Here is a 24,825-nt window from a genome sequence, read left to right as displayed (position 1 = left end):
TTTAGAAAATGGAAATTAAAACTATCCCCCCCAGCCCCTCCCCACAACAAAGAAAAGCCCACAATTTAAAACTTCATACATGCAATTCCTTTTCTGTTATTGCAAATAAAATAATGCCATTGAAGTAAAATAAAACCAAATAGGACAAATGATGAAAAAAAAATCTTCAGAATCCAGAAAGAATGAACTGAAGGTGGTTTATGGGTACTTGTTTTTTTTCTTTTTTTTTTCTTTTCTTTCCTTTTTTTTGTTTTTTACAAGTGTTTTTTCAGACAGGCAGTCTTAGATTTATATACAAAAGTAAAACTGAAAATATAGTTTTGTTCTCTGTACATTTCTTTTAATTTTTTCCCTAAAAAAAAGGAAAAAAAACACGCTTGTGTACTTTTCTAAACAGAATAAGGTAAAACATAGCACAAAGTTCTCTTCTTTCTACCAAGTCCATTTAATCTGGGGTAGGGATGGAAGCAGCAGGGGCAAGGGAATCAGTCCAATGAGATAATGTCTGGTATGATGCCGAAGATGGATGCTGTGTCTGTGCTGCTCCTATTTGCGACGGTGTGGCTATGGCTCTCCCTTAGGCTGTTGGAGGATACGAGGCTGCTGTTACTGCCACTGCTGCTTCCATTGGTGGTTGGCAGAGAAGTACTGCCTCCTGCACTTAACTGATCAAGAAACATCTGTGAGGAGGTATATGGAAAAAACCGAGACGAGTGTAAGAGGTCTTGATCATCTGAAACCGCTGCTGCTGCAGCGGCAAGCAGGGAGGTGTTATAATGCTAGGGAGGGGAAACAAAACACAGGAAATAAAGTTAATTATACTTATAAATTAATAAACTTTCTTCTCAGCAGAACAAAGTCCTGAATTTAATATATTCTGAGTACCTGGTGTTTCTGAAATATTTAGTAAAACATTTTGCAAAATCAAATGGTCTTATGTAATGATCACATCATTGACCTTTTTTTTTTTAATTTTAATTTTTATTGGCACATCACTGATCTTAAGAGACATTTTTGTAGCTAAAACTGGGGGGGGGGGTTGTGGGAGGGAATAAAAATATTATTTTTTTGTCTTCATTTGTATTGCAAGCAATTTTCATAGTGCTATTTCCAAAGAGGCATATACTCAGAAGCAGCAGGAAACAGGAAAGTCCACTTTCTTTCTCTTCTGGAGATATATGGCCAAGAAATTTATCAGTCAATATGACTCACTGCCCTGTTTTTTATAAAACAGTACTGGGAACCAACAAATAGACACTGTAGTTACTATATATTCAGGCACAGCTGAAACAAAGGGACTTTTATTTAAATTTTTAAAACCTTAACAATAATGGGTATAACTACTCTGAATTTCCTAAGGAAATTTATTTTCTTTCTCCTGGCTACATATTATATTTTTAAGTATTTTAACTTAGAATTAAAATAACAGTATTTTTTTTCATATAACATACCTGATTGTCTCCTGATAAGAAAGGAAAGAAATCTAATCCTGTGGGAGAAAAAATTATTTTAGTTTAAAAAAAAGAAACAAAAGAAAGAAAGAAAAAGCCTTCCAAATGCCCCAATACTACAAAAACAAATATCTTAAAAAGCTAATTCTAAATTCATTTAGAATTTTATTTGAACATGAAGAGTTGAGCTGAATGTTTTACATCTCTCCCATCTCTAGATTACAAAGCCTAGAGTTCAACCTTTAGCAATGATTTGCACTCCGGTGACTCCATTTGTGGGACTTGGGCCACTGCTGCCCTGTTAAGTCCAACACTGATCCCTTAAATTGACAGAGCACTTTTCACTAGATGCTCTCATCGACTCCCCTAAAGTCACCTTTCAATCTACTTGAATTTACTCCTCACAAGCACCTCATGAGGTATGTAATTACTTTGGTCTCATTTTGTGGATAAGAACGTTTTTACATTAAGCAAGTTGTAAGACAGATTTTCTTTCTCAAATTCCTTCATTTCCCACTATCTGTTCCAGATTCTAACTCAGAGACTCCTGAGTGACATGAGAGGGGAAGAGATCTGAGGGGGTGTCTGACTGCTGGCGTGGAGGCTATTACAGAAGGACCAGCTCTCATCCCTGGCTGCTAGGAAGTCATTGTAAGCCGGCCCCTTCCAAGTCACATTCTTGTCCATATTGCCCAATGTGTAATGCGACGAAGAGCAAGTAAACCAACATGAATAAAATGCCTTATTATGATATCTAAATTTGGAGAAAAGTACAACAAGCAGGTATAGATAAAAATATGACAACAACAAAAACACTTTGGGGATCCATCCACTGTCTACACTAGAACAGATTATAACATAAGGATCCTGCAAAATGTATAGTGCTGTGTTTTTTGTTTGTTTGTTTGTTTGTTTTGGCCATGCCGCAAGGCATGTGGGATCTTAGGTCCCCAACTGGGGATCGAACCTGCATCCCCTGCACTGGAAGCATGGAGTCTTAACCACCAGACCGCCAGGGAAGTCCCAGTACTGCAGTTCTTGATAGTGAGCTTGGCAGTGGGCTAACAGGCAGTGAGAAATGGGGCTACACTGTCTAACAGAGTAGCTGCTAACCACCTGATGTAGCTATTTCAATTTACTAAGATTAAATAAAATGAAAAATTCAGTTCTTTAGTCATACTAGCCACATTTTAAATGCTCCATAACCACATGTGGCTAGTGGCTACTGTACTGGTCAGATTACATTTCCCTAACTGCAGAAAGTTCTATTGGACAGAGCTGAAATAGGGTTTTCATAACAATCACTAAGAATCCACTCAACTGTCTCAGCTCCCAAGATCCTTGGCAGTGACCCTGAATTTTACTGTAGGAAATGGGTGGAGGGCACTTTGTGCTTCTGTATTATATTTTCTACAATGAGCAGATATGGCTTTTTGTAATTTAAAAAATGTTCTCAGATTATATGGCTAATGTACAAATTATTAAATTACAAAGATAATGAGAACTAGTAATTCTTTTTGATAATGTAAATGATTATTATGAACTCAAAATACATCGTAGAAATGAGTATACTGACATTTCAAATTACTTTCAAAAAGAAGAATCAGGTTCACCGGAATAAAAATTAAAGCTTTCCAATGTTTCAATTCTGCATTATCTAAAATACAATATGACATAGCTACCCACAATGCCTTCTGCATTATAACTGGATTCAGGGAACAAAAAATAATTGCCATAAATATCAAAATTTAAAGCAACATATTGGAAGTCATTAAAAAACAACCTGCAGACTACTTTGAAGCACACAAAACCTAAAGGTCATTGCACTGTTTTTACCACTGGTAGTAAAACACTGGCTACTGATGAAGGTACTAACAAGGAACTGAGTCTGTATTTATTTATGACCACTGTGTGTATTTCTCCCAGTTTCCTAGATCCAACCCCCTCTTTTCCTAATCTTTCGACCTTTCTTATACTTGGCCAGAAGAAGACTATATAGATCAAAGGCATTCACAATGCTATGTGACGACACAGAAGAACCGGTGACTCACCTTGCAAGTCATAAGGCATGGGTGTCATGTGGAAAGGATGTCTGTAGTCTTGGATGAGGGATGTGTTAATATAGCTTGTGTCTACAGCAGGGAGGCTTGGGGTGCGGGACACTGGAGATGCTTGATGTGGAAGACTTAATATGCTAGAAGAAGAAAAGGTTTGCAAATTTTCATGAGTCAGTTGAACTTTTAAAAAGGATTGCATCTCACAATGAGTCCTAGTTTTTGTGCTGAAAATAAAAACAAAAGACAAGTAAAGCAATATATAATTTAGACTACCATAATTATTAGGAAATAATTTGTATACTTAATAGCATCTTTCAGAGGCTATAGGGGAAAAAAAGATGGACGCAATGGTATCCAATATTCATAAATCACATGTTGTCTTTGGAACAATGTCATCTACACTTTCAGAATGCAGGGGGAAGGCACGGCTGAGCCACTTCAATGGAATATGAGTGAAAAGTATCTACAGCAGACAAAATTCTGAAACCTTTAAAAAATAAGCACTAGAGTGCTGGCTAGTAAAAAGTTTAGGTAAATCCTTGCAAAGAAAACACATATAACAAGACTAGGGGAATGCAGCAATATGAGCAGTGAGGAGTTAACAGTGGCCCTCAGACTTGTAAGATTTACGAGAATAAAAACTAGGTACTGTTTATCTTGGTATATTCAATGCCCGGCACAGTCATTATCACGCTATTTACATAAAAGGCCTGCTGAATGAACGAAGGCAGCAAGACAAGGAGTAAAGATGCTCCATAATGAACAGGTGGTACAGCGTTTTTAAAGGGAGAATAGTATAAATGGAAAAAGACAAAAAGAACAAAGAGAGGGATTCTGGAAGAACAGAGTGAAATGTTTAAGTAGCTGAGTAGTTAAATCTTTTTTTCTTTACCAAAAATCAAGGAAAAGCAAAAAGGAGGGAGAAATAAAGGAAAAAGAAAAGGAAGAATTAAAATGATTTTGAAAAGAAAAAGAAAGAATTCTAATAGTCCTGAGTGAAAACATAAGGGCCATATGCTATCCCAACCATACAAGAGGCTAATAGACATATAAGTTATAGAAAATAAAGAGAAAAGAAGGTAGAAACAGGCTGTCTTTTGCTTTTAAAACTTCACGTAAAGTCCTCAGGGTATAGAGATGCAATTTCAATCGTAAAGAATATTTCAAAAGATGCCAAGGTTGGATTTCCAGGAATAGAGTTCTAGTTATGACCTTCTACCATATTTTTATGAATGGGATATGAAGCATAAAATATACTCTCATCCACCTCATAAAAATGTTTCGTCTAATGGAAACTTAACTAAACCTCTTACATCTATAGAAAGTACCATTTTCCATTAGCTATCTCCTCTGACAATACCTAAGGGATTACAAGAGAGACAAAAGGAGTTGAAATGCTAGTCTCTGAAAACATCTTGGTATACCAAACAGCAAAGGTAATTTCTGGATGAACACTCAGCAGCTAAAGACAGCAAAATGTTTTACATTTACTAATCTTTGCCTCTTTCTAATTCCTGGCTGGCTCCTTCTCTTTCAATTTTATGATAATATTCTAAAGTGCATTTCCACCTTCACACTGCACAATAACAAATACAATATGCTGGGTTTAGGTTTCTATTTATTGGCTAGTCATTACTGAAAAATGGTCACTGGTACTGAATATGGTGCTATTCTTTTAAAAATGTCATAAACTTTCAGGTTGCCTGTTTTTATCTGAAAATCAAGAGAGAAAGGTCTGGCGTTAGCAAATACTCTATCTGGGTTCAATTAGTCACTGGGAAGCTCAGGAAGTAGTTAATGCATCTAATGTAATTTCCCAAACATAATAAACAAACTATTTCTGGAGAAACAGCAAAGCAAATATTCAAAGAAGAAAAATTAGATTTCGAAACACTCAGAAAGTTTCCTTTAAGGAAAAGTGTTTACATATGTATGACTACTATCAATATACTAAAGAGCAGAACTAACGTATATATAATGATGCATTTAATCCATAAAGTATTTATATACCCAGATTTATGAAATATATTTTAAGGTGCTGTTTTAGGGCATTTAAAGTAATAAAATGATGATATGTTTTGGTCATGCTATGTTAAAAATCTACCATTTAAAAATATATATAAAACATAAAATATCTTAGGATCAAAATTCTACAGATATTTGCTCTAACTACGCCAGCTTTTGCTAATTTGACTCTTCGTCCCTCCCCACCCCCCACCCACAACTCAGATTTAAGAAAGAAGCTGGTATAGTAATACGGTCGGGCTTGCTGGATAACAGCCATCAACGCAGGCTTTCATCAGAGGTGAATGTTCATAAAGTAGGATGTAAGGCAGAATTAGTGTTTAAATATTCATTTTGTATAGAATTATGATACTGCTTTTAATGTCTTTTATTTCTGTCTCTATGATAAAATAAGCTACGCTAGAGTGAAAATATCAACCTGCGTCATATGTCTGGTTGTACTATAAAGATTCCTGAAATAGTCAAAGTCCTGTAATGAGAGAGGAGCCACATTTATCACAATTGTGCTCTTTTACTGTTGCAACTTCATCTTTCAAGTAACTACAAATGTACTCAAATAGAAGATCTTTTTATCTCATCAAACAATATCAAGCTTGAAAATAATTTGACTCCAAGCACAGAAATGCCTGCTTTTGGTCTGGTGTTTACTTTCCCTCTTTAACCTTGAAATCTGTAACAATGCTTTCTGCAGACTTTCCCTTCCTCACTTGCATTCTTCCTTCAGGCACTACAGTTTGCTGGAAGATTTTCTGAATAGCTCCTATTCAATTACATCAGGCCACATAACTCTCCTGATATATACCTAAAAGGGGCCACACGTGGATTTCTAGATTTACCTTTGGTGTGCTACAACTGTGCCTCAGCAAAACATGAAGTCTTTTGCTGAGAATCCCCGAAGTGTCTCTTAAGACTAACACTCTGTTTAAGAGTACAGCTAGAGTCAGCTACTTGTTTTACCATCCTCTACAAAATGTTAAACTCTTTAAGGTTGGGACTGTACTTACTTACTTAATTATCACCCATGTTTAGCACAGCGTGTTTTACATAAAGTAGGTAACAGTGTTTCATGAAGTGACATGAAGCATAACCAAGGTACATTATTACCAATATGAGACTAATGGGAAGTATGGGAAATGAGCCTGCAAAACATAAAGCATTGTGTACTGCAACTTAAGTCCTGCACTTCTTTCATTGCCAGTCTTATACATTCTGAGGCAGGTTTAAAGCATTCATCTGGACTTCCTCTGCTTTCTGCTTGAAACACTCAACTTAGGGTTAATTTTACAGCACACATTTTCCAGTTTGAGTAAATATTTTAAATACTACGACCAGCATTAGGATCACCTGGGAACTTATTAGAAATACACATTTTCTCAGTTCCTATTCCTGAATCAGACATGGGGTCTAGGGAAGCAATGTGTTTTAATAAGCCCTTCAGGTGATACTGATGTATACCCAAGTTTAAGAACCACTGTACTAGAATCATCTTTTGGTACGATGAAGACCATATCCAAGTGACCCCTTTAATGCATTATTCCAACCCTTTAAGAAACACACCTGAGAAAAATTCAACTTATTCTCTGATTACTAAGTTTTACAATCATTACTAAGTTAAGTTTTACAATCATTTTATTTAGCAGATCTTTTAACCCTATTTGCAAAATTAACTTTCACAATGAGTTTTTTTTTTTTTTTTTAAGATCTCACCACTTACCCTTTATTACTTAGTGGTGATGTGGGAGAGAGAGAAGGGCAGGTTCTCTTGGCAGATGGCTCTTCCTCCTCTTCATCAGATGAACTGTCTATGGTTAGGTCAATCACCTCTACTTTCTTACTTTTATTTGAGGACTGGTGATGAGAAGCCACTTGGTGCTCTAATGTGGAGCTCAAGCATCCTGTGTGGGAATGATTGAAACACAAGGCATAAAAGACCTGTAACATCTCTTTTTCTCAGCCTATGGATTCAATTATCAGTTGTAGTTTAGACTTTATCAGTTACAGTATATTGCTAGGGTCCAAGAATACAAAAGCAACAGTGGCTCTGTTCCCCTAAGCGTAAAACTATTATTTATTATCGGTTGTTAAAGGATTTTTTTGAAAAACAATTCTGAATTAGGGCAAACAATCAAAGTATATGTCCACCTCAGAATAAAAGTAGTCTGAGGGCAAACACTATATATTACACATGTTTACCTGTACAATACCTGATATACTGAGAGATGTTATAGTAACATTTTTAAAAAGTCATAGTTTCCTTCCAGCAAAAACATATTTAAAAAGCCAGGAAAAAAATGTAAGTGAAAAAAGAACATTCACTAACCTGTACCAAGTCTGTAAAAAATTTAAAAGGATACCATTTCAAAAGCATGACTTTACAAATAACTTATTAGATTATGTTACTCTGAAATCTTATACCACAAAATTTTAAAAGCTGGCAGAAAGTGAATTTAGAGTTTCACTACTTCTGAACATTTAATCAATAATTTAATAAGAGTTACTGAGCTATCCATAAACTGCTGAGTATTCTTAAAATTTTTATGTGTTTTAATATTGAAAACCAAGCCTTTACAACAACAGGGAGACTGCCCCACTCTTTTGGAAAACTAACACTCACCATCAACTCCATTGTAAGAGGCAGAAACTTCCTGTACTTCCTTTTTTGATCTCATAGGTGCCCAAGAGCCATCCTCCTTAAACTGTATTTCATCACAATCTGTACAGTACTTCAGGATTTCCATAAACAAGCTATAAAAAACATTTTGTCCTTTGAATATCACATTCTAAAGTAAGACCAATTAGAATTATTACTATTCAAAAAACATTCAGACCTTCTATGTTCTGTACAAGTATAAATGAGAAAGAAAGTGTAACAAAGTATATCTGTTCTCAAAATCTAGGGCTAAATAGGAGAATAGTTACTTAAATTATGGTACCTGTATGCAAGAAAATATTATGTAACCATGAAACATGAGGTTTCCAAAGATTTTTTTTTAATAATATGGGGGGAAATATATGTTCACAGAAAGTGTGAAGAGGCCAAGAAAAGAAAACTCTATATTTTAAAAATAAAATTCTGTGTGTGAGTGGTATATAAATAGTGCTTATCTCTCAGTGGTGACATTGTGGATATTTATTCTTTTTCTTTATACTTTTCAACATAATCCAAATTGCCTACAATAAGCACATCTTATTTGATAACTGAAGAAATACATGCAAAAATATGTATTGAAAGTTAAAGCTCCTTGATAATTACCATGCAGATATTAAAAAATGAGATTTTCAAAAATGTGTAAAACTAATGATCAAATTCTTAGGTTGTAATGTTAAATGAAACCAAAGGATAAAAAATACTAATACTGTATAATCACAAATATGGGGAAAAAAATCAGAAAATAACATAACAGCTTTTTTTTTTTTTTTTTTTTTTTTTTTTTTTTTTGTGGTATGCGGGCCTCTCACCGCTGTGGCCTCTCCCGTTGCGGAGCACAGGCTCCGGACGCGCAGGCTCAGCAGCCATGGCTCACGGGCCCAGCCGCTCCGCGGCATATGGGATCCTCCCAGACCGGGGCACGAACCCGTATCCCCCGCATCGGCAGGCGGACTCCCAACCACTGCGCCACCAGGGAGGCCCCATAACAGCTTTTTATTTTCGTATGTTTCCAATTTTTCTTTAGGAGTGTGTGTGTATGTGTGGCTTTTATAGTAAGAAAGAATAATCCCAATTGACGCAGGCATCTAGAGTTACATAATATACAGAGTTGGTAAAATATTATTCAATTCTGATTTATTAGTGATCACTGACATCTCTGAAAAATCAAACATAAAACATTTAAGTTACATGTTTACTTCTCCCCATATGTCTGGTCTGACATCTTTCAAGCTCTGGATTACACTTCTATCACTAAATGTATTCCATTCCTTAGGTTATACCTTCAGGCTTCTATGTTTTCTCAAATATTATAGGTAAGTTGTATTAAGCATTTTTCTAAAGAGTACAGGAAATCTCAAGAAGATCCTTCTTTTCACAATTTATCTTTGTTCAGTGGCAAAAAGGAAAAAAAGGAGGCTAGAGAATAGGAGAAAACTGAAAGAGATATTCGAAGATGTTTGGAAGGACAGATAAAATACCAGAGTGTTAAAAAAAATAATCAACTGTTGTGATGCTATAGGTGGAGAAGAAAGACAAAGACAAGTATTTTAGAGAAAACAGAAAAACAAAGAGAGCTGCTGTTCAGTGTGTTGATCAGTTTTAGGAGCCCGTATGGTAGGGAGTAGGTATGCTGGCCCACAACCAAAGCACCAGGAAATCTCCAAAAACAGACCAATTTCTGGTCAGTTACGTTAGCCAGAGTTTCACAATTCTTTCATTCTCTCTCCAAAATGGTCTGCATGTCTAGGGATAGATGGATTCATGTTAGGAAAAGGTGTAAGTACATCCTACTTAGAACCATTGGTGCTTTAAAATGGTAAATGTCAGGAGGCACTGACAGTAAGGCACACATTTTCCAAACAAGGGGACATAAAGTTAAAAAGGAAAAATGTTCACAATATTAATTACTTAGAAAACTACTGACTTCTACAGTCATGAAAATCCTAAAAATAGGTAACTCAGAAAACACTACCTATAGAATTTTAATCCCAAACGTGATGGATAACAAAACCAATAATAGATGGTTACTTTGAAGTACAAGGAAAAACTTTAAATTGACATACCCATCAATAATAAGGTGTTCATACGGAGCCTTCTTATCACAGACAGGACAAACCCAAGTTGGTTTTTTCTCATTCATCTGAATATAAAGAGTTGCATCAAAACACTGCAGATGAGAACACGTAAGGGCCCGACATGGAATTGTCAGCCGCATTTTACCAAGCTTTGAAAAAGGGAGACAAAAGTAAATATTAGACAACTGTTATACAAAATTTTTCCTGAAACACAAAGTGTATGTATTCCAATTTAAAGCGTATTCTGTTTACTTTTAACACATTTTCTGTGAAACATCTACCGGTTAAAAATTACAATATTTCTTTGGATGTTAAAATAGAGAGACTATGGAAGGTTACAGCAGAGGTTATTTACCCTCAATCCACAGCTTACAGATCTGCTTTTAGGGGGAAGAACTATGAACGCCTTGAAATTACATGCAAAATCTTGTAAGTGTGTGCATTTTTCCAGGGAAAGTGCTTTCACCAAATTCTTAGAGTAGTCCCTAATCCAAAAATGTTAAGAACCACTTTACTAGGTATTGGGAAAGGAAAAAGGAATGCCTTATTAAATGCTCAAGATACAGATACTCTCATTAAGATATCAGGTTGATTGTAATTCAGAGGTCAGAACAGAATAAGCATTCCCCACAATGCTCGGCATAATTGCCAAACAGCTCTGAGAAGAAACCCAGGTGTGCGCACTCTCTTCCCTCACTGGGCACCATCACAGGCAATTCAGCAAACACCTCTGGACCTCTAGCATCTCTAGCATGTTATGAGACTTGCTCTTCTTGCCCTGCAAATAGTGCTTATGCTGACATAGGTTGAGTCTGTCCTACGAACAATGAAATCTGCTTCATCTGGTCCCTGAAATGCCAGCTTTGGACCAAAGCAGAAAAGCTGTCCAAAGATCTGCCCAGGGAGTTACCATATCATGACCTCCTTGCATGGAAGACACTTCGCACAGTACAGCTGGATAACCACTGTGGGGTCCCCGTAGGTCACAATGGCCATACAGTCTAGAAGTCACCTACTTTCAGTAACCACATTTTTTGCAAAATATCAGGAAAAGATCTTCCACATGTTTGTGAGCTTGAAAAACATAAGGCCTTGGAAAGGATATGAGTTAAATGAGGAAAAAAGAGGAAAAGATTCTTGGCTTAGGAGAATTTCATGGAAATGTGCAATTTCCTAGTCTACCAAGGAAATTAACTGTCATTTGGGGCCCTAAATTATTGTTCTCACACCAGTGATTTACTGTGCCTCTAGGAAAGGCACTTAACCTTGCTGGGCCTCTTTTTCTATCTCTGAAGTAACATGGTTTCCTCCTTACTTCAACAGGATGTAGTGATGAAGAATAAAAAAGGACCCAGAATGTGTCATCAACTTGAGGGAGTAATGCCAATTTACAGTATCAGAAGTATGGACAGGAGGACTCCCAAACTCATTCTATGAGGCCACCATCACCCCTGATACCAAAATCAGACAAGGATGTCACAAAGAAAGAAAACTACAGGCCAATATCACTGATGAACATAGATGCAAAAATCCTCAACAAAATACTAGCAAACAGAATCCAACAGCACATTAAAAGGATCATACACCATGATCAAGTGGGGTTTATCCCAGGAATGCAAGGATTCTTCAATATACGCAAATCAATCAACGTGATACAACATATTAACAAATTGAAGGAGAAAAACCACATGGTCATCTCAATAGATGCAGAGAAAGCTTTCGACAAAATTCAACACCCATTTATGATAAAAACCCTCCAGAAAGTAGGCATAGAGGGAACTTTCCTCAACATAATAAAGGCCATATATGACAAACCCACAGCCAACATCATACTCAATGGTGAAAAACTGACAGCATTTCCACTAAGATCAGGAACAAGACAAGGTTGCCCACTCTCACCACTCTTATTCAACATACTTTGGGAAGTTTTAGCCACAGCAATCAGAGAAGAAAAGGAAATAAAAGGAATCCAAATTGGAAAAGAAGAAGTAAAGCTGTCACTGTTTGCAGATGACATGATACTATACATAGAGAATCCTAAAGATGCTACCAGAAAACTACTAGAGTTAATCAATGAATTTGGTAGAGTAGCAGGATACAAAATTAATGCACAGAAATCTCTGGCATTCCTATACACTAATGATGAAAAATCTGAAAGTGAAATCAAGAAAACACTCCCATTTACCACTGCAACAAAAAGAATAAAATATCTAGGAATAAACCTACCTAAGGAGACAAAAGACCTCTATGCAGAAAATTACAAGACACTGATGAAAGAAATTAAAGATGATACAAATAGATGGAGAGATATACCATGTTCTTGGATTGGAAGAATCAACATTGTGAAAATGACTCTACTACCCAAAGCAATCTACAGATTCAATGCAATCCCTATCAAACTACCACTGGCATTTTTCACAGAACTAGAACAAAAAATTTCACAATTTGTATGGAAACGCAAAAGACCCCGAGTAGCCAAAGCAACCTTGAGAACTAAAAACGGAGCTGGAGGAATCAGGCTCCCTGACTTCAGACTATACTACAAAGCTACAGTAATCAAGACAGTATGGTACTGGCACAAAAACAGAAAGATAGATCAATGGAACAGGATAGAAAGCCCAGAGATAAACCTACACACATATGGTCACCTTATCTTTGATAAAGGAGGCAGGAATGTACAGTGGAGAAAGGACAGCCTCTTCAATAGGTGGTGCTGGGAAAACTGGACAGGTACATGTAAAAGTATGAGATTAGATCACTCCCTAACACCATGCACAAAAATAAGCTCAAAATGGATTAAAGACCTAAATGTAAGGCCAGAAACTATCAAACTCTTAGAGGAAAACATAGGCAGAACACTCTATGACATAAATCACAGCAAGATACTTTTTGACCCACCTCCTAGAGAAATGGAAATAAAAACAAAAATAAACAAATGGGACCTAATGAAACTTCAAAGCTTTTGCACAGCAAAGGAAACCATAAACAAGACCAAAAGACAACCCTCAGAATGGGAGAAAATATTTGCAAATGAAGCAACTGACAAAGGATTAATCCCCAAAATTTACAAGCAGCTCATGCAGCTCAGTAACAAAAAAACAAACAACCCAATCCAAAAATGGGCAGAAGACCTAAATAGACATTTCTCCAAAGAAGATATACAGACTGCCAACAAACACATGAGAGAATGCTCAACATCATTAATCATTAGAGAAATGCAAATCAAAACTACAATGAGATATCATGTCACACAGTCAGAATGGCCATCATCAAAAAATCTAGAAACAATATATGCTGGAGAGGGTGTGGAGAAAAGGGAGCACTCTTGCACTGCTGGTGCGAATGTGAATTGGCACAGCCACTATGGAGAACAGTATGGAGGTTCCTTAAAAAACTACAAATAGAACTACCATATGACCCAGCAATCCCAATACTGGGCATATACATAATTCAAAAAGAGTCATGTACCAAAATGTTCATTGCAGCTCTATTTACAATAGCCCAGAGATGGAAACAACCTAAGTGTCCATCATTGGATGAATGCATAAAGAAGATGTAGCACATATATACAATGGAATATTACTCAGCCATAAAAAGAAACAAAATTGAGCTATCTGTAATGAGGTGGATGGACCTAGAGTCTGTCATACAGAGTGAAGTAAGTCAGAAAGAGAAAGACAAATACCGTATGCTAACACATACATATGGAATTTAAGAAAAAAAGAATTTCATGAAGAACCTATGGGTAAGACAGGAATAAAGACACAGACCTAGTAGAGAATGGACTTGAGGATATGGGGAGGGGGAAGGGTAAGCTGTGACAAAGTGAGAGAGTGGCATGGACATATATACACTACCAAACGTAAAATAGATAGCTAGTGGGAAGCAGCTGCATAGCACAGGAAGATCAGCTCGGTGCTTTGTGACCACCTAGAGGGGTGGGATAGGGAGGGCGGGAGGGAGGGAGACACAAGAGGGAAGAGATATGGGAACATATGTATATTTTTAACTGATTCACTTTGTTATAAAGCAGAAGCTAACACACCATTGTAAAGCAATTATACTCCAATAAAGACGTAAAAAAAAAAAGAAGTATGGACAGGAGGGATGCAGAGAAAACTGATAGCTTCCTTCTCTGTGCTCCCAACTCTATACTGCATATGATTACACTATTTATTTATGTGTTTCTCCTCCTACTAGAAACACACTGGGCTCATCTTATCCCTGGCACTGGGAAAGGTACCTGCTATACATACAGCAAGAAGATGGTCCTGTGTACTGATCAGGCTTCAGCTATGCACGCTGGGTAGTTCTAGGAGGCACCATTCATTGAGGGTATGAATCCTGGAAGTTATTTAGCCTCTCTGAGCCTTAGTTTTAGAAAATGGGGATAAAAATAGCATCTATACCATATGACTGTGGGGTCTAAATTATATTTATTGCACAGGGCCTGACACAGAGCAAGTACTCAATATATGTCCCCCATTATTAATTAAAGTACAGAAACATATTTGCTTCAAATCACTCTGTAAGCTAGTAGGAGACCCACTCAAACCTCAGCCCAGTCAGTCTTCTCTGTTATGCTCACACAGTATTAAACAACTCCATTACTCCCTTTCTACACTTCTATTCAGGTTTTATGATTTGATTTACCTAAGTACCTGATGAAAAAGGCACATACACAAAAAGAACAAACTGGCTCTTATAACAGAAATATCATGTATTTGCCATTAGCCAAGACATGCTGCGTTAGTCTAGAAACATCTTCCAAATAACGATCTAGGTGGTGGTGCTAAATTACATTTTTATGTCTTAAGTCACACCTTAACTTATCTGTGAAGTGCAAATTCCTACTGAGTAGGTGTATTTGCTACTGCCTTAATACTAAGTAGAGAAATCCTAGATAAATACAGTCATCGTAGACAAGGTTCATGTAACTGCAGAACTAGTAGGCTACTTCTGATAGTTTATGAAGACAATGGATAAGAAGATAAGAAACAAAGATTGTTTCAGAATCCAAGCCATAGGCTGTAGAACTTATACTATGAAAAGCAGTTATTCTCCAAAGACCGTCACCTCACATAACTTTAGCCCTATAATTCCCAGCTGTCAGTTCATCTTTTCGTTGGGAGAGCAACTCTCAAGCCCTTATATGATCAGCCACACTGACAAGTTTACCTACAGAATTTTTAAGGAACACTGCTACATGAATGGCACAGGAAGGACGTTTACAAATAGGTATACAAAAGGATAAGTTCAACTTCAAATGCAGTTTATTAGCCATCACACAAACGTCTTGCTTCAAAGAATTACAAAGTAATTGTTATATGACCCTCATACTTCTGATTTTTAAAAACAATCACTAAATTCTAAATACTTATCTATGAATGGACACTGAATTCTCTAACTTCAGAAAAGAAGCTGAGCTTTGAACATCTTCATCCTGTAATTACAAATTCCCCTTTTCCCTTTATAGGATGGGGTGGATATTTGCATCATTTGCAAATAAACACTTTGAAAACAACTCCCAAATGCCTTTTCTAATGCCATTAACCTTATCAGTTACATAATAGTAACTGATGATACTTCAAGAGAAAATACCCTACTTAGATATAAGTTCAAATCAGCTTATACCAAAGGACCCCCAAAACATCAATAATATATGTACTTTCTCCTTATAAAAAGAAAGTAGTGTGATACTGAGAATTTTATAACTTTTTCATCATCATCATTATGATAAGTATTTCATGAATAAATTTCCAAGGAGTTTATTTTTTTTTCTTCTATCAACTCCAAGTGATTTGCATTTGAGTTTACAGGTCTAGGGAGTATCTCACAAAGCAGGTTCACAAACATTCTTCCAGCTCTATTTTTAATAAATTAGAACTGAAAAATTCCCAAGGAGCAAAAACATCTTTAATTATTTTCACTGCCTTTAGCTAAACAGCACACAAAAAACAGAAACTCATTTATTTTGAGCTGTGTATATCACAAGGGTAATTCAAATGCACAGACATCATATTTATATATTTCAAAGGGAACAAATCTCTTTTATTATTCTATAAATTTGATATATAGATGAGTTGCCATTACAAAGTTTTACTTTTTAGAGTAAAAACATACCTAAAATATATTGTCTTACTGTTCCAGAATAATTGTAAAGGGATTGTCCCTTTGGCCAAATAGAAACCCATAAAAGTATTATAATTATGGGTTATATATATAGTTGTTTTTCCTATAATCTGAATTTTGAAAGCATAAGTCAATTTAAAATGAACTGCTGTAACGGCTGAAACTAAAAAGGGAGGAGCAGGGGGATATAGAAAGAAAATTTTAAAGCTCGCCAATTAAATTAAGAGGTGTAACAAGCAAAACATGATTAACATTTTCTAATAATATAAAGATCACCTGAACTATGAAATTCAAAACTAGTTATAAATAAGAACATCAAGGTTTATATTGTAGTCCTTATTTATATGAATAAATGTTTCATATAAATGTTAAATAATATAAACATCATATATATTAGTACAACTGTGAACACTTTGAAAATGAGACTGCAGAAAAACAAGACTCCTTCCAGTGATTTGAATGGAAAATGAAGCTTATGCACGTTCCTAAATTTCTCATGTTCTCTGAACTGGTGTTTTATAATGGACTGGGGTGGCAAGGAATCATGTCAAGGGGGAGGGTGGATAAATAGGTGTTTGGAGGAAAGAGGGTATGATAGGTATATACCTTAAAAAAAAAACTTTGTCTTCTTCCTACCCTCTACTTAGCTGGTCTGTGAACCATTTTTCTAAATGTTAAAAAATACCACATTCCTTTACACCATAGTCTGTTATATCATCTGATTACTTAAGAATCCACCCGATGTCCCCCTGGCCAATATTTTTTATTGTGGTAAAAACATTTAAACATTAACATTAAACCTACCACCTTAACCATTTTAAAGTGTACAATTCAGTAATGCTAAGTATATTCACACTGTTGTACAACAGACCTCTAGAACTTTTTCATCTAGCAACACTGAAACTCTACATCCACTAATTTGCCCTCCCCCAGCCCTTGGATCCATCTTTCTACTTTCTGCTTCCATGATTTTGACTATTTTATATACTTCATGAGTGGAATCATATGGTATTTATGCTTTTGTGACTGGCTTATTTTGCTTATTGTAATGTTCTCAAGGTTTATCCACATGGCATATGACAGGATTTCCTTTTTTCATGTTCCATACATTATATTCTATTGTATGTATATATACCATATTTGTTCATCTCTTGATGGACATTTGGGTTGCTTCCACCCTTTGGCTATTGTGAATAATGTGATGAACGTGGGTATGCAAATTATTTCTTCAAGATCTTGCTTTGAATTCTTTTAGATATATACCCAGAAGAATCAACAGATCATATGTTAATTCTATTTTTAACTTTTTGAGGAAACTTCATACTGTTTTTCCATAATGGCTGCAGCATTTTACATTCCCACCAACGTCCACAAGGGTTCCAGTGTCTGTGGCATCCTCACTGAAACTTGTCATCTTCTGATTTTTTTGATAGGTGCCATCCTGATGGGTGTGAAGTGATATCTCATGTGATTCTGATATGCATTTCCTTAATGATTAGCAATGTTAATCTTTTCATGTGCTTGTCAGCCATCCGTATACCTTCTTTGGAGAAATGTCTATTCAAGTCCTTTGCCTATGTTTAATCAGGCTGTTTGTTTTGTTGCTGTTGTTGGGTTGTAGAAGTTCCTTATATATTCTGTATATTAACCCCTTATCAGGTATAAAATTCTCAATTATTTTCTCCCATTCCCTAGGTTGTCTTTTCACTCTGTTAACTGTTTCCTTTGGCAAGAAAAGGTTTTAAGTTTTTAAGTTTAAGTTTTTAAGACCAATGGGTGTATTCCCATTGGTCTGTCTTTGATTTTGTCACCTCTGCTTTTGGTGTCATATCCAAGAAGTCACTGCCAGATTCAACTGAAGCCTTTCCCCCATGTTTCTTCTAAGAGCCTAACAGTTTAAGGTCTTACGGTTTTGATCTTTAATACATATTGAGTTAATTTTTACATATGGTGTAAAGTAAGGGTCCAACTTCATTATTTTGCATGTGAATATTGTTTTCCCAATGCCATTTGTTTAAAGAGACCATCTTTTTCCCATTATGTAGTCTTGGCACTCCTGTAGAAAGGCATTTGACCATATTGTTTCTCTCTATTTTGTTCCATTGGTCTATATTATCTACCTCTCTGTCAGTACCACACCATCTTAATTACTACTGCTTTGTAGGATGCTTTGAAATCAGGGAGTGTGAGGGCTCGAACTTTGTTCTCATTAAGATTGTTTTGGCTACTCAAGAGTCCCTTGAGATTCCACAGAAATTTAAGGATTTTTTTTTGTATTTCTGCAAAAAATGCTACTGGGATTTGATAGGAACACACTGAATCTGCAGATCACTTTGAGTAGTATGCACATTTTAACAATGTTAAGTCTTCCAATCCATAATTATGGGATATCTCTCCATTTATTTCTATCTTCTCTGAATTCTTTTTTGTTATGTTTTAGTTTTCAATCTCCTTGGTTGAGCTTATCCCTAAATATTTTATCCTTTTTGATGCTATAGTAAATGGGACTGTTTTCATAGTTTCCTTTTCAGTTTGGTCACTGTTAGTGTATAGAAATGCAAATAATTTTTGACTGTTGATTTTGTATCCTGAAACTTTGTTGAATTCAGTTCAAACAGGTTTATTTGGGGTTTTTTTGTGGAATCTTTGGTGTTTTCTACATAAAAGATCATGTCATCTGCAAACAGAGATTATTTTACTTCTTCCTTTCCAATATTTTTTTTCCTCCTTGTCTAACTGCTCTGGCTAGAACTTCCAGTACTATGCTGAACAGCAGTGGTGACAGTGGGCATCCTTGCCTTGTTCTTGGCCTTAGAGGAAGAGCTTTCAAGTCTTTCCACATTGAGTATGATGTTCATTGTGGGCTTTTCATATATGGCTTTTATTGTGTTGAGGAAGCTTCCTTCTATTCCTAGTTTGCTGAGTGTTTTTATCATGAAATGGTGTTGAACTTTGTCAAATGTTTTTGTCAAGTTTTTTCTGCATTGATTGAGATGATTATGTGGTTTTTGTCCTTCATTTTGTTAATGTGGTATATTACAATGATTTATTTTTGTATGCTGAACCAGCCTTACATTCCAGCTATGAATCCCACTTGGTCTGGTGTATGATCATTCTAACGTACTGGTGAATTCAGTTTGCCAGTATTTTGTTTAGGGTTTTTGCATCAATATTCATCAGGAATACTGGTATGCAGTTTTCTGGGGGGGTTTTTTGCTTCATTTTGTCTTGTCTTGCTGTGTCCTTGTGTAGTTTTCGGATCAGTAATGCTAGCCTTACAGAATGAGCTTAGGAGTATTCTTTCTTCAATTCTTTGTAAGAGTTTGAAAAGGATTGGTGTTAATTCTTCTTTAAATGTTTGGTAGGATTCTCCAATGAAGCCATAGGGTCCCAGGCTTTTCTTTGTTGGGACATTTTTTATTGCCGCTTCAATCTCCTCACTAGTTATAAGTCTGTTCAGATTTCTTATTTCTCCATGATTCAGTCTTGGTAGGTTATGTGTTTCTAAGACTTTATCCACTTCTACGTTATCCAATTTGTTGGCACAGTAGTGTCTTATAATCTTTTTAATTTCTGTGACATCAGTTATAATGTCTCCTATTTCATTTCTAATTTTAACTATTTGAGTCTTCCCTCTTTTTTTCTTAGTCTAGCTAAGGATTTGTCAATTTTGTTGATCTTTTCAAAAAACCAACTCTTCGACTTGTGATTTTTTTGGACTGTTTTTCTATTCTCTATTTCATTTATCTCTGCTCTAATCTCTCTAATTTCCTTCCTTCTGCTGACTTTGGGTTTAGTTTGTTTTTCTTTTTTTTGGTTTCTTCAGGTATAAGATTAGGTTGTTGATCTGAGATCTTTCTTCTTTTTTAATGTAAGCAATTACTCCTATAAACTTCCTTCTTCTGCTGCATCCTGTAAGTTTTGGTATATTGTGTTTTTATTTTCATTTGTCTTCAGATATTTTCTAAATTCCTTTGTGATTTCTTCTTTTACTCATTGGTTGTTTAAGAATGTATTGTTTAATTTCCACGTTTGTGGATTTTCCTGTTTTCCTCCTGTTACTGATTTCTAGTTTCATCACATTGTGATCAGAGAAGATACTTTATAATGATTTTAATCTTAAATTTATTAAGACTTGTTTTGTAGCCTAACATGTGCTCTGTCTTGGAGAATGTTCTGTGTGCTCTGAGAAGAATGTGTATTCTGCTTTGTTGGGTGCAGTATTCTGTATATACCTGTTAGGTCCAATTGGCATACAGTGTTGTTTAAGTCCTTTGTTTCCTTATTGACCATCTGTCTGGCTGTTCTATCCATAACCAGAAGTGGGGTATGGAAGTCTACTACTATTATTATGTTGCTGTCTATTTCTCCCTTAGTTCTGTCAATGACTGCATTATATATTTGGGAAAGAATTTAAAAATTTTAAGTAATAATATAAAAAGCCTGGAGTCAAAATACTTTCCCTATAAAAATGACTGGCTATAGTAAGGAATAAAACGATAGAAGGATATATACAAAATTATACATTTGGTGGCTTTTATTAACTTCACTGTATTTTTTTCTGTACTTTATAGATGTTTAATAGTGAACAGGAGTTCTCTTAGCAATTATAAAACAAAAAAGTTTTTTTTAAAAAGAGCTATGCAAAGTACTCTATTATAAACTAATTCATGAGCTAATGACTTTTTCATATTGTTTGAGGTTTTATAAATTATAAAAGACTAAGATATAAGACAAATAACACTTAATTTTTGTTTAAATTTTTTGTTTAAGAATAAATAACTTCGTATCAGATTAGCAGGATTTCAATATTAAAAGCTTTCAATATCAGGCTTGCCTGAACAATCCTGGCAAATCAGGAAAGAGCTGAGTCGCCTTATTTTCCATACTTTCTCCCCAAATTTAAATATGATTAATTTGATTAATTACAGAACAAAAGGCAATCAAAATATCAAAGTAATTTACTCTCAGTTTTTCACATATTTTTGTATGAAAGCATCACTCAACTACCATTCCTACTGTTGGTGGACCTGACATCAAACTAGTTAAGAAATAAACCTTAACACATTTTTGGAAACTTTTTCACTACCAGTTTAATCATTTGGTATGTCTTGAGCCTTATATTTATTTTGTAGAAATGACTGAAATTGATCTCATTTTCTGGTTTAAAAATATTTCTAGTTGATTTTTATATGCATAACCAATTCAATTATTCAGGCTAAATAGAATAGTTTTTAATTGTTGTTACAGTCATTGTTGGCAAAATGGTTAAACTGAATGTGTGAATAATCATGGCCAGATTTTTATTCAGAAGTATACTATTTTAAAAATGAAATTTTAATAAATATACTAAGATAATAAAATGCATTATGTGGAGATTTTACACTTAAGTCTGAGAGAAAGTCATTTAATAACCACAAGCAATATTTAAATATAACTTACTAAGAGTAGAAAATTTTTATAGACATAAATTTGTTTAGATTTCAAATCCTAAGACTACATGATGTCTTTTACTTTTCATAAACTCTAACAAACAAGTGGGCATGTTTCAATTTAACAGAACTTGTTAAATACTGGAAATACTTAATAACCAAAGAAAATGTATATTAAGCCTCCTGGAGAGCAAATATTAGTTAACACTTACTGGACATAGTAGAGAAACCCTCAGGCTGGTTGTAGCTATTTCACTGTCTGGATCCGCAGTCAATTTCTCTTTAACTGACATTCATCAAAGAGAAAACAAACAGAATAAGTTTATTAAAGATACATCACTGATGCAACATAAGAAAAAGAATGAGGAACTTAAAAAAAAGAACTCAAAAATAATCTGCTCAATTATTTTCCAATCAATTGAATGAAAAGATAAAAACAATTATAAGGTTCATAATCTCTACAATAAGCAAAGGAAGGAAAACAACTGTATATCTATAGACTGACTACATTTCCTGTAAGTCTCCTATTTCTCACCCACAAAACAAAAACTGCATTGCACTAACATAAAGGAAATTTATTTAGCAGGTTAATATATTCAGCTGATGGCAGACCATCTTCCTTTTATAACTCTAAGATACTGGATAAAGATTTTCTTTCTTTTAAACTATGACAATATTATTTGAAAAGAAACATAAAAAACAACTACAAAACTAACATGTATAAGTTTTTACAATGCTCACATAATATAAATATTTATTGTAAACACATTAATTCTAATTTCAAATTATAAAAAGAAAAAAAGTTCAATTGATTTTTTTTACCATATGATTATTTGAGTTTTATATTTATTTATCCATAGCCTAATTAATTATGCTACCTTGGGCAAGTCAGTCCTCCTCTCTGAGCTTAATTTTACTTCTTGGAAAATAACAGCCTACACTAGATAATCTCTACGTCTTCTCAGTTCAAATTTCCTTTGGTTCTTAAGAGAGGAGGCACTGGTAATTTTACTTTTTTTTTTTTTTTTTTTTTGCGGTACACGGGCCTCTCACTGTTGTGGCCTCTCCCACTGCGGAGCACAGTTTCCGGACGCGCAGGCTCAGCGGCCATGGCTCACGGGCCCAGCCGCTCCACGGCATGTGGGATCCTCCCAGACCGGGGCACAAACCCGTGTCCCCTGCATCGGCAGGCGGACTCCTAACCACTGTGCCACCAGGGAAGCCCGTAATTTTACTTTTAAAGCTGTTCTGTTACTCTCGGTCAGTCTAATATAACAAGGACCTTTTTTAAAAAAATTAATTAATTTATTTTTGGCTGTGTTGGGTCTTCGCTTCTGTGTGAGGGCTTTCTCTAGTTGTGGCGAGCGGGGCCACTCTTCATTGCGGTGCACGGGCCTCTCACTGTCGCGGCCTCTCTTGTTGAGGAGCACAGGCTCCAAACGCGCAGGCTCAGTAGTTGTGGCTCACGGGCCTAGTTGCTCTGTGGCATGTGGGATCTTCCCAGACCAGGGCTAAAACCCGTGTCCCCTGCATTGGCAGGCAGATTCTCAACCACTGCGCCACCAGGGAAGCCCAACAAGGGCCTTTACACTTCTCATCTGAAAACCTGAGACATGTTACTTCTGAAAACCTCAGAACTTTAATTAAACTTCAGCACAGAAGTGAGACTGGAAATACCTAAACGTAATATTTCAATAATTTTAGAAGCTGTTCCAGAATAACTTTAAAGTCTATATGTGTAAGGGGGCACAAGTGGAGTAGTTGTGGAGTCAATCATAGAATTTCAGAGCTGAGGCACAACTGAATGTGACAGGAAGGAAGGGAAGGAGGGAGGGAGGGAGGGAGGGAGGAAGGAAAGAAAGATACAAGAAAATGGAAAGGGGGAAAGTACTTGGGTAAGGAAGAATAATTTCAGATGTCTGTTCAACTGGTAGCTATTTATAAGAACTAAGAATTCTGGGCTTCCCTGGTGGCACAGTGGTTAAGAATCTGCCTACCAATGCAGGGGACACGGGTTCAAGCCCTGGTCCAGGAAGATCCCACATGCCGCGGAGCAACTAAGCCCGTGCGCCACATCTACTGAGCCTGCGCGCCACAACTACTGAGCCCATGTGCCACAACTACTGAAGCCCACGCGCCTAGAGCCCATGCTCCACAATAAGAGAAGCCACCACAATGAGAAGCCCGTGCATCACAACGAAGAGTAGCCCCCACATGCCACAAGTAGAGAAAGCCCGCGCACAGCAACGAAGACCCAACACAGCCAAAAATAAATAAAAGAACCAAAAAAAAAAATTGAAAAAAAAAAAGAATTAAGAATTCTGCCTTTATTAAACTTGATGATCACAGAGTCTGGATTGTTTTGAGATGGTTCAAGTCTTAGATATTCTATTCAACTGCCTCCATAAACTAGTGGATCTCAACTAAGATGCACATCAGAACTACCTATAGAGCTTTCTAACTTATAACTGCCCACTGAACCAAAATGGGGAAAAGGGACACTAATAAGTAGTTTTTAAAAAGCTCCAGATGTGATTCTGATGACAGACTAAAAAGTCATTCTATGGCCTGGAAATTCAAAAATTTTACAGTCTGTATAACTCATAGGCTGTCTATCACATCTAAAAAGGCACACAATCCGTGGGTTTTAGTTTGGAAAATATAGTTATCATATCACTTATGCTAATTAATATTATATGTAAATTATGAAAAGTACGCTTTTGCCATTATAGACCCAATCTTATTCCAACCTTTCTTATAAAGATACATTTAACAAACAGTATCTTTTTAAAGGTGACAATTGCCATACGAAACAAACATGTAAATAGAATTCTAATATGATTCCTAACCATTCTGCATGTCTTCACCAACCACTCCTTAACACCCACCATGCACACAGCAATGGGAACAGTAATTGACTTTACATTTTATCTATTTAAACTTCGAGTTAAATGAAGCAATATCATAGATCATAATATCAGCCTTACGCAAAACAAAGTTCAT

At 35.7% G+C, this 24,825-nt stretch overlaps 1 protein-coding gene across 1 annotated transcript in view; it reads right to left on the bottom strand.

Moving 5' to 3' along the window:
- Window positions 1-205: 205 nt before the first annotated feature.
- PIAS1 (protein inhibitor of activated STAT 1) overlaps window positions 206-24,825 on the bottom strand; it is a gene marked incomplete at its 5' end in the record, with an annotated part of 94,728 nt that continues 70,108 nt past the window's right edge. The window contains 7 exons of the mRNA XM_079700801.1: window positions 206-779; window positions 1,452-1,489; window positions 3,503-3,645; window positions 7,248-7,428; window positions 8,148-8,278; window positions 10,247-10,407; window positions 22,035-22,108. Coding sequence (XP_079556927.1) covers window positions 486-779; window positions 1,452-1,489; window positions 3,503-3,645; window positions 7,248-7,428; window positions 8,148-8,278; window positions 10,247-10,407; window positions 22,035-22,108 — 1,022 coding nt within the window. The 3' untranslated portion in view covers window positions 206-485. The remainder of the gene's footprint in view (window positions 780-1,451; window positions 1,490-3,502; window positions 3,646-7,247; window positions 7,429-8,147; window positions 8,279-10,246; window positions 10,408-22,034; window positions 22,109-24,825) is intronic.

Source organism: Hyperoodon ampullatus (genome assembly GCF_949752795.1).
Source record: "Hyperoodon ampullatus genome assembly, chromosome: 3".
Classification (NCBI taxonomy): Eukaryota; Metazoa; Chordata; class Mammalia; order Artiodactyla; family Ziphiidae; genus Hyperoodon; species Hyperoodon ampullatus.
This window is presented reverse-complemented; position numbering and strand designations above follow the sequence as displayed.